The following is a 13921-nucleotide window of genomic DNA, read 5'->3' on the forward strand; positions in this document are numbered from 1 at the left end:
AGCTCGATGACGACCGCCGCGACGGTGCGAGTATCGCCAGACTTTGCCTCGCCTCGCGCTATGAGACCGATACCCGGTCCCGCAAACGCCTTCGCGTCGCGTGAAAACATCGCACACGCGCGCGCGAACGGTGAAGGCGACGAAGGTGCGCGTGAGGCGACGCCCAACGACGCGACGAGTTCAAATCCCGCGGCGACAGCTGAAGATGTCCTCGACGCCGCGCTCTTCGCGTCCGCGCCTTGGCGCCGCGCGCTGGACGCCATCGACGTCGAAAACTTCGACCCGAATCGTGCGGAGTGTAAATACAACGTCGCTTGGTTGCGTCGCGGTGGATGGCGATCGGGAAGGGCGCCGCGCGTGGCGGGCGCGCTTCGCGAGCTCGGCGCTACGTCGAACGGCGACGGCGCGGGAACGCTGTGCGATCCCACTGGTGAGATTAGAGTCATCGTGCATCGGGAATTGATGATGAGTGAGCGTGCGCTTGCCTCGGGCTGCGCGGTGGTGCTGCGAGACGTGCCGGTGTTGAGTGTGGATGCCACGGCGCACGCGCTCGCGGTGACGAGCGAAAACTTAGTGGCGGTGTTTGAGGCAGACGTCGATGCGTACGCTGCGAGCGCAGCGAAGCGAACGAGAATCGAGCGCGAAGCGTTGCGAGAGCGGTTAAGAGAAAGCGCGGTGATCGAAGCGGTGAGCGGAGTCGACTGGGAAGACTTTGAAGACGTCGCCGGAGATTTTTCCGGGTACGGCGGCGACGCGCCACCCTCGGCTGAAATCGACCACAACGCGCGCGATGAAGAGACAGTGCACACGGACGAAATGATGAATGATGTGACGACCGCGCCCACGCCCGATGGACCGAGTGACTTCGCGCTGCAGCTTGCGGCGCTCTACGCCGACGACGGGGACGCTTGAGTGCTTGACTGCATCGGCGATCTCTTCATAACCTCGCGCGCGAGAACGACGACGACGAACCAGCGGACTCGTGTTGACGGCGAGATAATCGACAAGCGCTCGTGCAACGCCTGGCGATGGCGTCAATCCCGACGCTACGCATCGCTTACGCCACGGGTAACCACGGCAAGTTTGCCGAAGCCAAGCACGTATTCAACAGACCGGAAAACCTCGCGCGAGCGAACGTGATTCTGCAGCAGTTCGACGTGGACACTGTTGAAATACAAGGCTCAAAAGTGGACATCAGCAAGCACAAGCTCAAAGAGGCGGCGACGATTCTTTTTCAAGAGGCAGATGCGGGCGATTTTGATTACCTCCTCGTCGAAGACGTGTCACTCGATCTCGACGCCTTGAACGGATTCCCGGGGCCCTATTGCAAACCCATGCTTGAAGCGATCGGACCCGATGGACTATGGGACGTGATGTCCCGGTACGAAGATCGTAACGCGACGGTTACGTGCACGGTTGGAGCGATGGCCGTGCGAGCGGGGGGCTCTCGCGAGACGAATGTGTTTATCGGCTCTATCAGGGGAACGATGGTGCCTCCGCGAGGTGAAGTCAAGCACGGCAAGGCGTCGTGGAACAGCGTTTTCCAGCCCGCGGGATTCGCCAAGACGTTTGGAGAACTGCAGTTCGTGGAGCAAGCGGAGATTTCGCACAGGCGCATTGCGCTTGAGAAGTTTTTAGGAAACGCAATCGAGGCGGCGACAGAGGTCAACTGTTAGAAGATCTTGTAGCATGATTATTAGCCATATATAGATAGAACGGTGTCTCGTTAGTAGTACGTCGGATCATCGCGCGAGTTGCGAGACGGCCTCGCCCGTCTAGCATCGCCGTCGTCCCGAAACGGTCGCCTTTCGTCTTCGTAATACTCGTCCACTTCGTACTCATCTCTTGAGCGACCACCGCGACGTTCATTTTTACTTCGCGACTTGCCGAGCTCGACCGATCGTCGACCGATGAGAAACCAAATCCTAATCAACAATAGTGCGCGGCTCGGAAGCGAAAATAATTCCTCGACGACAATGTCTCGCCATTCTGCGAGCTGCCGAGCGTCGTTTTGCGACGAAACCTCCATGACGGCTTCGTCGTAGTCATCTAACGGCTCGTGATCGTCCGCGAACTCTTCTTCGTGGAAATGCCGACCCAACCTGCGCGGTTGGCGTTTCGCGCCGGCGTTTCGCGCCGCAACCGCCACGTTCGCCACCGCGGCGAATATCGCGAGCGTCGTGATCCCGGCTGCGAGTGGAAGCACTTGCGATGAGGGTGTCGCGCTCACACCGACGCTCGATCGGCCACTGTTGCCGTCGAAACCTAGCGTGCTTCCGAGTGCGCCAGTCAGCGCGTTGAATGGATTTTGAGCCGTTTGGCGCGAGAAGGACGACGCGTCGCTCGCTGCCGACACCCCTCGTCGCGTTGTCATCGCCGACGACGCGCTCTGCGGAGATTTGCGCAAGTCAATCGCCAATGTAGGCGCTGTTCGACCCGTGGCTTCTTCAGCGAACTCGAGCAAAGCGCCGACGCTTCTGTCGGCGCTCGCGTGGCGGTACACCGGCCCTTTGCCCGCGGGCAAAGCGACGATGGTTGGAAAAGTCTTGGCGCGAAAGTATTTCGCCGCAAACTGCTTCATCTCAGCGCTATCGCATCTCAGCCGGCACACGCGCACGGTGGGGTCGTTGGCGTAGCACACCGCTACCGCCGTCCACGCCGGCTGCACGTCGTCGCACCATCGGCAATTCTCCGTCTCCACCAGCAGCATCACCGTCTCGTCCCTGTGCGTCAGCATCCCCACCACATCATCTCGCGTCAACTCTTCCACCGCGCTCGCGCTCACCACGGCGTGCGTTCGCGTCGTCGGCGCGCTCATCCGTCTCTGTTCGCTCCTCGACCGTCTCGCTCGCGCGAACTCCGCGTCGCGTTCTCGTTCGCTCATCGCCGTCGTCCGTCGACTCCCGTACTCTCCCACTTCACCTCGTCTCCATCGTCCATCATCATTCGTCGTCGGAATCAACAGCCGCTGTCCGACGTACAGCGCCGGCGCGTCTTCGTCGTTTCCTTCGTCGTCGAACCGAATCCCATTCGCCTCGCACACCGCCTCCGCGCTCGTCCCGTGCGCTCGCGCGATCTCGTTCAGCGTGTCCCCGTACATCACCGTGTGCACGTCGTAATCATCCCGATCCCGATCCCTCGCTCGCGCGTCGTTCGTTCGCGACGCCCGCGCCGTCGTCGTCGTCGTCGTCGTCCCGCGCGACCGTTGGCGACGATTCCGCCGAAGACGACGCCCGTCGCGCGTCGCGCCGCGCTCGATCGCGCGCGTCGACGCCGCGCCGCGCGTCGCGCGCGTCGACATCGCGGTCGTCTCCTTCGTGCTTCGCGCGCGCCGCACTGCCGATCGCGCCGCGCCTCGACGTCGCGCGGCGCCCTTCCCGCCCTCGTCCAGATTTTTTCGTCTTCGCGCGCGACGGGGCCTCGCCGGCTCGAGGGGCCGCGACGCGTCGGGTGACGATCGCGCGCGGCCACCGGTGCGCGCTGAAGCGACGAGAACGCAAAGAATTTTGGTACAAATTACAATTTTTCAGCCGTCGTCCGTTTCGTATTCGCTCTCTTCGTCGTCGCCGTCGTCTGTCTCATATTCGTCGTCGTCGTCTGTCTCATATTCGTCTTCGTCGTCGTCGTCGTCGTACCGCGTAACCGCGGGTCTACGACCGTGTAGAGCGCGGCGGAGTAGTGCTCGGCCGAAATGAAGATCATCTTCCGCGTCGTCACTGTCGCTATCGATGAAGTCAGAGTCGTATTCGCTGGAATCGTCGTCTCCCGAGTGCACGCCTTCGCCGTCGTCGTCGTAACGCACCCAATCGACCTCAGCCTCGCGCACCATCTCGCGTAGACTGTTAATTTGATGCCGAATGCGCGCTTCGTTGATGTTTACCCGACCGTCTGCATCCTCAATGCGTTCTTCCGAGTCTTCGTCCGAATAATCTTCTTCCCATCCATCGTGGTCCATGTTCAAAACCATGGGCTCGATCTCTTCGTGCTCGTCTTCGACGTCTGATTCGTCATCGGCTGGTCGTAGTCTCCCAACTTCGTGCAGACGCACGGTTGACTCGTGTGTGTTCAAGATATCATACTCCACCGTAGCGCAAAGAGTGTCGGAATTCACATCCCACGCGGCGTCAATCATGCCCGAAGGAACGTCGACAGTGCAAATATCTGAATAATCGAGCATGTCGATGGTACAAAAAGAATGCTTGTACGGATGATGACACTTGCGCAAGGATGAAAGCGGTGGCTCGTTTCTAGGGTGTAAAATGTGCGCCATACCCACGGTGCCGGTGAGGTTGAACTTTAGCGCTGCACGGTCGAGTGAAGGCACCACGCGGAGCAAGCGTGATGACCGAATGTCCCACACTTCCCGCCCGATAATGATTTCGTTTCCTCCCGGATGGAAACACGCGCCCGCAGCCTCTGAATAACGGTCGAATCGTCGAATTGGCTTATCATTCGCCAATCGTACATCCCAGAGTACTTCATCCCACAAAATCAAGTCGTCGCTTGGAGAAAATGAAACTTCGTCGTTGTTTTTCGTCAATAACGGAGGGCCGCCAGTGTTCGAGGTGAGCCTGCGTGTAACGCGATGTGTTTCCATGTCCGCGAGCTCGACGACTGATTCGAGGCTACCGCTGACAAATTGAGAGCCCGTGGAGTTTATGGCGCACCCAGAGTGACCAGAGCACCAAAGCATGTAGGGCGCATCGTCTGGATTCGGGAGGCTCCAAATTGAGCAGCTTTCCACCGACGTAACGGCGAATAACGGTGTCGGGCACAGCGGACCAGCCGCCGCAATCTTGCGAATGGCGCCACTGACCCTCCCTGGCGTGGCGGCTATTTCCAAGAGCTCTCCAGATATGTGGTCGTACAGATGAAGCTCGCCGTCATTGTCACCGATGATGATTTGTTCCGGCACGCCATACAAGAAAGACGCGGCGGTGAATAAGCAATCATTGCCCCGAATCGCGCGCAGCGGTCTGAATCTGCTGTACACAAAGTGTCGATCAGCTCGACGCATGCCGGCATCCCAGCCAGTCACGTTAGCCCACTCACGCTGGCGAAGACGAGCCGTCAAGTTTCGCGGTGCTTCAAGAATACGTTTTGGCTGAGGACACTGATGCGGCGCAAGCAAAGAGAAGGGAGCGCACGCCGTAATCGGCGCGGCGCACTGCCGATGCTGAGCTCGGAGGTATTGCGTCAGAATAGAATCTAATCGCGAACGCACGCCACAACCCGTTTCACCGCGTGGTGCATCGGAGACCAACACACCGGGTGTAGGAAACTCTTTGTGAACGCGCTCCTTCACGCTTGGCGATGGTGTTTGGTGTTCATTCGCACAGCAGGCGCGTTCTGTTGCACCAACTGCAATGGGTGGTGTGATAAGAGATTTCCGTATTTCTTCTCCGTTAGTTTTTCGCTTTTTGCCTCGTCGTGTGCTGCAAGGAGTAACAACAATACCATTTGCTCCTGGTTTGCTCGTTTTGACCGAATTGACCGAAGTTGTGACCACTGCGGGTGAAAGTTTGCTGGCTCGACTTGATTCTCCACGCCGTGGCCCTTTGCGCGGCGGCGCTTGAGTGGAGCCTTGCTCGAGCCCAAGAGTGAACGGTTCGCCCGCAATCCCGAGCATACCGCGTGCCGCACCAGTCATTCTCGATCGTGGTGCACGCCGATACATCTTTGTGCGAGCTGTCTTGCTCTTGAAATTTAGCTTGAGGCGCGGCGCAGGCGAAGGACACAAACGACCTACACTCGCGCTGCGACCCGGGCGCTCCATCCCCGCCTCGTCCACGAGCGAAGCCGCGGTACTCGTCAAGCCAGCCGCGACGAGATGCTCATGCATTATTTGTAAAAGCTCGTTGTGCGGATATCGAACTTTAGTTGCAGCTGCAATCAAGTGTCGTTCGAGTTTCGCCAGAGGCGGCGCCGCAGCGTCGGACGCCACCGCGGGCGTCGTCGCTTTGACGTTTGCAAACCCTGCGGTTGCCGCGATGAGCTCCACGGCGCATCGATGAAACTCTGTGGCGGCAGCCTGAACCGTAGCAGCTGTACCGTTTTCGCGCTTCGAGTCCACGATCGCTAGTTCGTCAAACGCGGAGTGTTGCGTCGTCCCCGTCTCGCGCAAAAGCTCTGAAAGATGCCGCGCTATTTGCAGCGTCTGTAGAGTGTTTGCGATTGACGCATCGCGAGATAACCCGAGCAAGGCACGACAACAAAGTGCTCTAGATATGTTCATAGACGGCTGAGGTAACGTCTTCGACGTTTTAAACAGCAGGTTGAGCAAAGACTTAACGCCAAAAGCCTCTCGGATATGTTTCCGCCCCGCCTCAAACGTTTCCTCCATTCGCGCGTAGTCAAAAACTGAGAACGACTTGCCATCGATGCTGTGAGAGCGCTGTAACTTCCCACTCTGTGATTTAGCATCGGTACTATGCAAGGCGTAAGGGGGAGAAACGAGATTGCAAACGACTTTCAAAGCCTCGACCACGGCTTCAGTGTCGACCGCCTCTGCCGCATTCTCGACGACATCTATGAGAACGTACCCAGAAGAGTAATATTCATCAAATTGCGCCTTTGCCGTGTGCACTCTTCCAGTGGGATGTGACGTCACAATCTTTAAAACGCTTAAAGATCCCAAAACGCACTCGCGAAGAGTTTTTTCACCCGGAGCCAAAGTGAGCAAGTCGAGCATCACCTTCGGCCCTTTTTGCGCCACGAAGGCTTCTATGACGAGCCACGACTTGGTTTGCATGACGGCGGCGATGCGCTTTTGGCGACTCACTAAGCTAAATAGTCGCTCCGTCGCATCGTATCCGATATCCATCGCTTGTAGCATCGCACGATTATTGGTGCTCGTACTCTTCTTCGATTTGCCCATCACCTTTTCTTCGATCGCTTTGACGTGTTGCGCAAAATGCGCGCGCATGTACTGTCTAAGCAACAAGCTCACGTGATCTCCAGTCTCTTTCGCCTGCGAAATCTCGTTCGGAGACATCGATGGGCGCACCTTATCTACGTCTACAACCATCACTGCCAACGTCCGAAGGACGTCAAGGACGAGCTTGAGGCCAGCCTCCGCGTCAAACGCCACGACGACGACGGGGATTTGCATGGCAAACGTCAGGAACAATGCGGCTTGACGACGCGCGTACTCGTTGCTGCAATCCAAAAGCTCGAGCGATACTTTCACATATCGTCGTGCCAAGTCCACCTGCGGCGACACGAGACGTTCGAGCGCCGTGGTGATGCTCGCGATACCGAATAGGCAGCGCGTCAAATTGTAGTACGTCATAGGCCCTCTGGGAATGTTTAGCAACAACTTTGCGCCACCGGCGTCAATGAAAGAAATCGCAAACTTCCGATGCGCCAGAAACGCACTGACGATAGAGAGCGCTTCGGATAGTTGAGGATCTCCAGGCCAAGCCGAAGTTTCTCCGTGGTGCCGCTTGAAGCCGTACTTCTCAAGCCACCCGTTTTCGCGGGGTCCCGCGACGAGACGCAGAGAGAGTTCGAGGACACCGTGCTTGAGTGCCTCTGCAAAACACTCAACATAATCGCCTATTGCTCCCACACACGTCAAGCGCGCTTGCATTAACGAGCGATGAAGATCGTCGTGATCGCCCGCATCGAGTCCGCTCGAGCAACCTTCGCCGGCGTCCTCGGCTAAACGCAACGTGTCCTCGCAAGAAATTTCCCACGCGGGCATGTCTTCGCCACCGCGACAGATCAACCGCACGAGCGGTATCAACAAACTCTCCATCACCCCGTTTCGTATGTTATCGCTCGCCGCGGTATCCGTGACGAGTAACGAGCAAAGCGCGCCCATCGCGTACGTCTTCAGCCGCCGCATGTCCAATTCCGCCGTCGGCCCGAGCAAGTGTTCGTTATCTCGCCTCGCCTCCATCGCTTGCACGTACGACCGACCCTCAAACGCGATCTCGCTCAGCACGTTGCAATACAAATCTTTCGTCGCATCATCGAACGGAAGGATTGAACATTTTTGCGCGTTTCGCATTCGGCACCCCAACCCGCACGCGCGCATCACCCGCATCGCTCCCGCTTGCTCGCACAGTGCGCTGACGTACATCTGCTCCCCCACGGCGATGTCAACGATCGACCGCCGCCACTCAGGCTTGAACGGCATGTCATCGATCGCCTTCAGCCCGGCGTACTCGCGTCGGAGCGCGCTCGAGCACGACCCGCTGAAATCCTCAAAGCCTCGTTCCTCGCGTTCGATCGCGCGCGCCAGCGCGTGATACGACCGCGTCGCATCGTCAATAGCGCCTCGCGTGCGCGCCGCGACGACGCTTTTCCACGCCTCCTCCATCTCGCGCGCGTTTCGTTTCGATTCCGCCGCGAACGTCGACGCCGCCAACTTCTCCACGCTCGGCGGCACCGCGTGCTCGCGCGTTCGACGCCCCCGCGCGCGAGGCGTCGCCTCGCCGCCCGCGCCGCCGCTCGTCGTCGCGCGCGGCATCGCGTCGCCGCGCGGCATCGCGCGCGCGCCGCTCTGCCGAGCCGCCGGCGCGTCGCCGGCATTCGTCGACGCGTTCGAGTCGGCACAGACGCGCTCGCGAACGCATCGCGCGCCGAACGAGCGCGACGACTCGGCGTCGCTCGGTCGCGCGCGTCGTCGGACCTCGCGCCGCGCCCGTCGTCCGCGTCGCTCGCGCGCGCGCGTTCGGACGATGTTTCGATTGACGACGACGTCCCCGGCGTTGGCGACGCGATGCGCGCTCGGACGGCGCATCGCGGGCGCGCATCGCGCGCGAATGACGACGTGCAACGCACGGCGGCACGATGTCGTCGGAACGCGCGTCGTGGGCGCGCGACGAGACGCGAGGACGCGATGGACGGGGGCGGGCGCGAGCGCGGCGGCGAGCGATAAGGCGAACGCGACGGCGAGCGACGCGGAGCCGGTGAAACTGCTGACGAGCGATGAGAGCGAGAATTTGTTGAAAATACGACACACGGTGCGTTGGAAATGCGAGGCGTGGGGAGACTTGCGTCGGTGGTGGATCGGACGACGACGCGCGAGGGGCGAGCGGAGGGGGTTTGTGCGCGACCTGAACCACGCAGGGACGAAAGGAGACTGACGATGGGTTCGCTGATTTTACGCTTCGCAGAGCGCGCACGTGATGGCGATGGCGGTGCAAAAGGTGTTTCCGAGCGCGCAGTGCACGATCGGGCCTTGGATCGACCGGGGATTTTATTACGACTTTTACTACCCAGAGGGTTTCACCGATCAAGACATGAAGAAGATTCAAAAGGAAATGTATAAGATTATTCGCAAGGATTACCCGCTTCGCAGGGAGGAAGTGTCGCGAGAAGAAGCCGAACGCCGAATCCGGGAGATTAACGAGCCGTACAAGCTCGAAATCTTAGAAGCCATCAAGACGGAGCCGATTACGATTTATCACATCGGCGACGAGTGGTGGGATTTGTGCGCGGGACCTCACGTGGAGTCCACGGGCAAGCTTGATCAGAAAGCGTTCGCGCTCGAAAGTTTGGCTGGGGCGTACTGGCGTGGTGACGAAACGAAGCCGATGTTGCAGCGCATTTACGGCACGGCGTGGGAGAATGAAGCACAGCTTCAGGCGTACAACGATTTCAAGGCGGAGGCGAAGCGTCGCGATCACCGAACGATCGGTAAGGATTTGGGTTTGTTCTCCCTTCAACAAGATAACGCTGGCGGCGGCTTGGTGTTTTGGCATCCGAAAGGCGCGCACATGCGACACATGATCGAGACGTACTGGAAGGATCTCCATCTGGCGCGCGGGTACGAGCTCTTGTACTCACCGCACGTCGCCAGGCAAGAGTTGTGGAAAACCTCTGGTCACAGCGATTTTTATTCCGAGAACATGTACCAGCCCATCAAGGTTGAAGATGAAATGTATCAGCTCAAACCGATGAACTGCCCGTTCCACATCGTCGTTTACCAAGACGGATACTACTCGTACAAGGATTTACCCATTCGTTGGGCTGAGCTTGGCACGGTGTATAGATATGAACGTAGCGGCACCATGCACGGCTTGTTCCGAGTGAGAGGTTTCACGCAGGATGACGCGCATATATTCTGCCTCCCGGATCAAATCACAGACGAGATCAAGAGCGTTCTCGATTTGACTGAAGAAATTCTGAGCACGTTTGGTTTTAAGGAGTTTGAAGTCAACCTATCCACCAGGCCGGAAAAGTCTGTCGGCGACGACAAGATTTGGGACACCGCGGAAGGTGCGCTTAAGGACGCATTGCAAATGAAGGGATGGGATTACATCGTCGACGACGGCGGTGGAGCGTTCTACGGGCCGAAGATTGACATTAAGATTTTGGACGCAATCGGGCGTAAGTGGCAATGCTCCACGGTGCAGCTCGACTTCAACCTGCCGGAGCGATTCGACCTATCCTACGTCGATCGCGAGAACGCAAAGCAGCGACCAATCATGATTCACCGCGCCATTTTCGGTTCCCTTGAGAGATTCTTCGGTATTCTCACCGAGAACTACGCCGGGGAGTTCCCGTTGTGGCTCGCCCCGATTCAAGTGCGCTTGCTTCCTGTGACGGACGAAGTCAGCGATTATACCGAAGGCGTCGCGAAAAAGCTCCGCGATGCGGGCGTGCGCGTTGAAATTTGCACCGGACAACGTCTCGCTAAGCTCGTGCGCACGGCTGAGAAGGCAAAGATCCCGGTCATGGCGGTCGTCGGTAGAGAAGAAGCGGAGAACAACACGTTGGCTGTGCGTACGTTCAAGGATGGCGACGTCGGTACATTGTCTGTCGACGAAGTGTTGTCACGCGTCACCACCGCGAACGCGACAAAGGGTCAAAGCTTCTAGGAAGAGTCATTATGGACGATAAACGCATCTTTTGTAATCGCTAATCACAACTGGAATATTCTTTACTTAACACGCCGCGTCTCCGTCATCAATCGAAGTCGCTGTCTTCGTCGTCGCTATTCAACGCCATCTTCGCCCCTCGACGAATATTCGTCGCCTTATCTATCACATTCATCGCCTTCTTAGCCGCCCGCGGGTTCGCATCGCAGTCGTTATCGCCACCTTCGTAATTAATCACCCCCTTCGAAGCGAGCACCAGACGCAAATGCTCTGTGGGAAAATCATCCGTCCCGCCGACGTCGTCGAAACCGACAATATAATCCACAACCTTGGTGTTACGAATCAGACAGAGCGTCGGCAACATCCAAATTTTAAGCTTTTCCGTCAAAAACGGCGACTTCTCGGCGTTGATTCTACAGACTAACGTCTCCGTGTGCTTCCTCGCCACCGCCGCGACGTGTTTATCCATCACCTCGCACGGCCACGACGAAGTTCTATAAAAATGTACAATCATCTTATCCTCTCCCTTCATCTTTTCGAAAAACGCTTTCTCATCATCTAAATCATTCACCACCCCGTGTCCACGCTCCAGCGCGCTCTTCCGCGCTTCGTGCGTCGATTTCATCGCCTCCAAGCGTTTCCTTCGAATATCCTCCAACGCGTCGCCGTCCATCTTTTCCAATCGATGCAGCTCATCGTCCACGGAATCCTCCACCGCGCGCGCCATGTCGTACACCTTTTGCTCCACCATGGCCTATCGCGTTCGAGTTGCGTCAGTCGTCGTCCGTTCGCGTTCGGTCGCGGTCAACGCGCGCGCGACAGCTCGAAAGTCAAAAAATCAAATCGACGCGCGCGCGGCGTGTCGCTTTCACCGTCGCGCGCGGCGCTTTTCGAACGCACCTGCATCGCGTCGTTAGCGTTCATCGCGCGCGCGTCCTCCGTCGTCGCACGCGGTGTGTCGTCGTCGCGATCGCGTCGTCGTCGCGTTCTGACGCTCGGAGTGAGCCGTGAGCGTAAAGTCTTCTTTGAGCGATACTGATTATAAAACTTCTCGAACGAGCGTCGCGCGCGCGAAGAATCGGACGAGCGAGGACGCCGAGCGATATCGCTCAAACGTCTTTTCTCGCACGTCGTCACCGATTCGCGCGGCACGGCGCCGTCGATTTGATTTTAAAGGTATGGATTCCGCGGTTTCGCCGTCAAAGCGACGCCGTCCAAGGCGCGCTTCAAATCTTCCTCGAATCCTTGCTCCAGAGGATCTCCCGGGCCGTACCTGCGAAGGACTCGGCCATCGCGACCGACTAAAAACTTGGTGTAATTCCAAGGAATTTCTCCGTCGAACGGCGGTCTCTTTAAAAACTCGTACACCGGCGATTGCTTCGCCGAACTCGTGACGTCGTCCACCAACGGCGCCGTCAAAACCGCATCCGGATCATCCTTGAATTCCTCGTACGACGCCGGATCGATTCCTTTGCACCTGACCGGTTTAGCCTTGACCGCGATTTTATCCATCACCGGAAACGTATCGACGCCGAATTTCTTATACGCGTACGCGCGTTCCATCTCGCTCGTTCCCGGCGCTTGGCACCCGAACTGATTCGCGGGAAACGCGATGATTTCAAACCCCCTATCGCGATACGTCTCATACATCCGCCTCAGCGCTGGGTAGTTGCTGTTCACCAGAGGTCACTCGCTCGCCACGTTGACGACGACGCTCACTTTGCCCCGATACGCCGCCAGCGGCGTCGGTTTCCCGTACTGCATCACCGTGAGATCGTACAACGACTCGGGCGACTCCGCCGCGCGCGCCGGCGTCACCGTCACCATCGCCGCGAGCGTCGCGACGCGCGCCATCGCCCGTCGTCGCGTCGTCGTCGCGTCGTCGTCGTAAGCATCGTCGACGGTTACCGCGACACCCCTACCGTTCGTCGCGCGCGTCGTCGTCGCCGTCGCGCGCGCTCGCCTCGTCGTCGCGCGCGTCGTCGTCATCGTCCGCGTCGCGCCCGCGCGCGCGGCCGTCGTCGACATGAATCGCCGCGCCGGCGCACCTCCGCGCGTCACAGAGTGTCGCGTCCGCATCCATGTCGGCGCGCGCGTTCGCGTTCGCGTCGGCGTCGCGCGCGCAGCCGACGCGCGCGCTCGCGCGCCGTCGCGACGCGCGGAGACGCGCGTCGAACGCCGACGGCGCGTCGTCCTGGACCGTCGTCGTCGATCGCGCGTCGTCGCGCTTCGGCAGCGACCTGCTCGTCGAGCGCGTGTCGAGCGACTGCCCGAACGCCGCGTTCGCGGGCGCGCTGGTGCTGACGCGCGCGGACGCGCCCGACGCGGTGCTGAGCGAACGACGAGACGACGGACGCGAGTCGCGGTCGGGACGCGCGGTCGGGCGAGGCGGGGTGTTCGACGCGTTCGCGACGCTGCCGGCGACGCTCGAGGGCGAGGCGAGACGAGGGAAGAAGACGATCGGAATATTAGGCCTGGGGGCGGGCACGTGCGCGGAAATCATGGCGGGACATCACGACGACGTGGACATGATCGGGTGGGAGCTGGATCCAGCCATCGTGGAACTGGCGAGACGACACTTCGCGGTGGGGGATTTGGAACGCGAGGGGAGGTTGCGCGTCGTCACGGGGGACGCGTTCGAGGGGTGCGCGCGGAGCGAGATCGAGTTCGATGGACTCATCGTCGATTGTTTCGATGAGAATTCAGTCGTGGTGGCGTGTTTGAAGGATAAAGCGACGTGGGAGGCGTTGGCGGCGCGACTGAAACCGGGCGGTCGCGTCGTGGCCAACGTGAGCACGGGACGAGGGAAAGGCGCGAAGCTGGACGACGCCATCGCGTGCGCGCAGGCGCTCGCGGACGCGACGTCGGATGAAGTCACGATTTGGCGCGCGGGGGCGTGTTCGATATGGAACGAGCTCATTTTGAGCGGGCCCGAGGTGAATTGGCGTCGCGTCGCGGACGAGTACGGCGATTTCGCGAGTTTGACAAAGGATTGGTTTTACTTTAAAAAGCCAGCGGACGCGGCTTCCGGCGCGCCGTGGCTCGCGAAAACGCTCGGGGTAGACAACGATAGCGCATAGCAAATACAT

General features: G+C 59.2%; 7 protein-coding genes and 1 pseudogene across 7 annotated transcripts, besides 1 other annotated feature; 4 read left to right on the plus strand and 4 right to left on the minus strand.

The window, feature by feature from the left end:
• Positions 1 to 60: 60 nt before the first annotated feature.
• On the plus strand, positions 61 to 912 carry OSTLU_92966 (predicted protein; the record flags this gene model as incomplete). Its single annotated transcript, XM_001418554.1, has 1 exon — positions 61 to 912. One exon carries the CDS (start codon positions 61 to 63, stop codon positions 910 to 912), a length of 852 nt encoding a protein of 283 aa, XP_001418591.1.
• A 116-nt stretch (positions 913 to 1028) lies between these two features.
• On the plus strand, positions 1029 to 1676 carry OSTLU_35233 (predicted protein; the record flags this gene model as incomplete). Its single annotated transcript, XM_001418555.1, has 1 exon — positions 1029 to 1676. The coding sequence occupies one exon, from the start codon at positions 1029 to 1031 to the stop codon at positions 1674 to 1676; it is 648 nt and encodes a 215-aa protein (XP_001418592.1).
• Positions 1677 to 1726: 50 nt separating this feature from the next.
• On the minus strand, positions 1727 to 3329 carry OSTLU_24745 (predicted protein; the record flags this gene model as incomplete). The annotated part of the gene is made up of 1 exon (XM_001418777.1): positions 1727 to 3329. The coding sequence occupies exon 1, from the start codon at positions 3299 to 3301 to the stop codon at positions 1727 to 1729; it is 1575 nt and encodes a 524-aa protein (XP_001418814.1). The 5' UTR covers positions 3302 to 3329.
• A 197-nt stretch (positions 3330 to 3526) lies between these two features.
• On the minus strand, positions 3527 to 8326 carry OSTLU_32428 (predicted protein; the record flags this gene model as incomplete). Its single annotated transcript, XM_001418778.1, has 1 exon — positions 3527 to 8326. The coding sequence occupies one exon, from the start codon at positions 8324 to 8326 to the stop codon at positions 3527 to 3529; it is 4800 nt and encodes a 1599-aa protein (XP_001418815.1).
• Positions 8327 to 8852: 526 nt separating this feature from the next.
• Positions 8853 to 10840, plus strand: OSTLU_46103 (predicted protein). Its single transcript, XM_001418556.1, has 2 exons — positions 8853 to 8972; positions 9126 to 10840. The coding sequence occupies exon 2, from the start codon at positions 9138 to 9140 to the stop codon at positions 10830 to 10832; it is 1695 nt and encodes a 564-aa protein (XP_001418593.1). The 5' UTR covers positions 8853 to 8972; positions 9126 to 9137; the 3' UTR covers positions 10833 to 10840.
• An 80-nt stretch (positions 10841 to 10920) lies between these two features.
• Positions 10921 to 11583, minus strand: OSTLU_35416 (predicted protein; the record flags this gene model as incomplete). The annotated part of the gene is made up of 1 exon (XM_001418779.1): positions 10921 to 11583. One exon carries the CDS (start codon positions 11581 to 11583, stop codon positions 10921 to 10923), a length of 663 nt encoding a protein of 220 aa, XP_001418816.1.
• A 419-nt stretch (positions 11584 to 12002) lies between these two features.
• OSTLU_35487 lies at positions 12003 to 12659 on the minus strand (annotated as a pseudogene; the record flags this gene model as incomplete).
• Positions 12003 to 12659: a sequence feature.
• Positions 12660 to 12913: 254 nt separating this feature from the next.
• Positions 12914 to 13912, plus strand: OSTLU_15982 (predicted protein; the record flags this gene model as incomplete). The annotated part of the gene is made up of 1 exon (XM_001418557.1): positions 12914 to 13912. The coding sequence occupies one exon, from the start codon at positions 12914 to 12916 to the stop codon at positions 13910 to 13912; it is 999 nt and encodes a 332-aa protein (XP_001418594.1).
• Positions 13913 to 13921: the final 9 nt, after the last annotated feature.

Source organism: Ostreococcus lucimarinus, chromosome 7, assembly GCF_000092065.1.
Source record: "Ostreococcus lucimarinus CCE9901 chromosome 7, complete sequence".
NCBI lineage: Eukaryota > Viridiplantae > Chlorophyta > Mamiellophyceae > Mamiellales > Bathycoccaceae > Ostreococcus > Ostreococcus sp. 'lucimarinus'.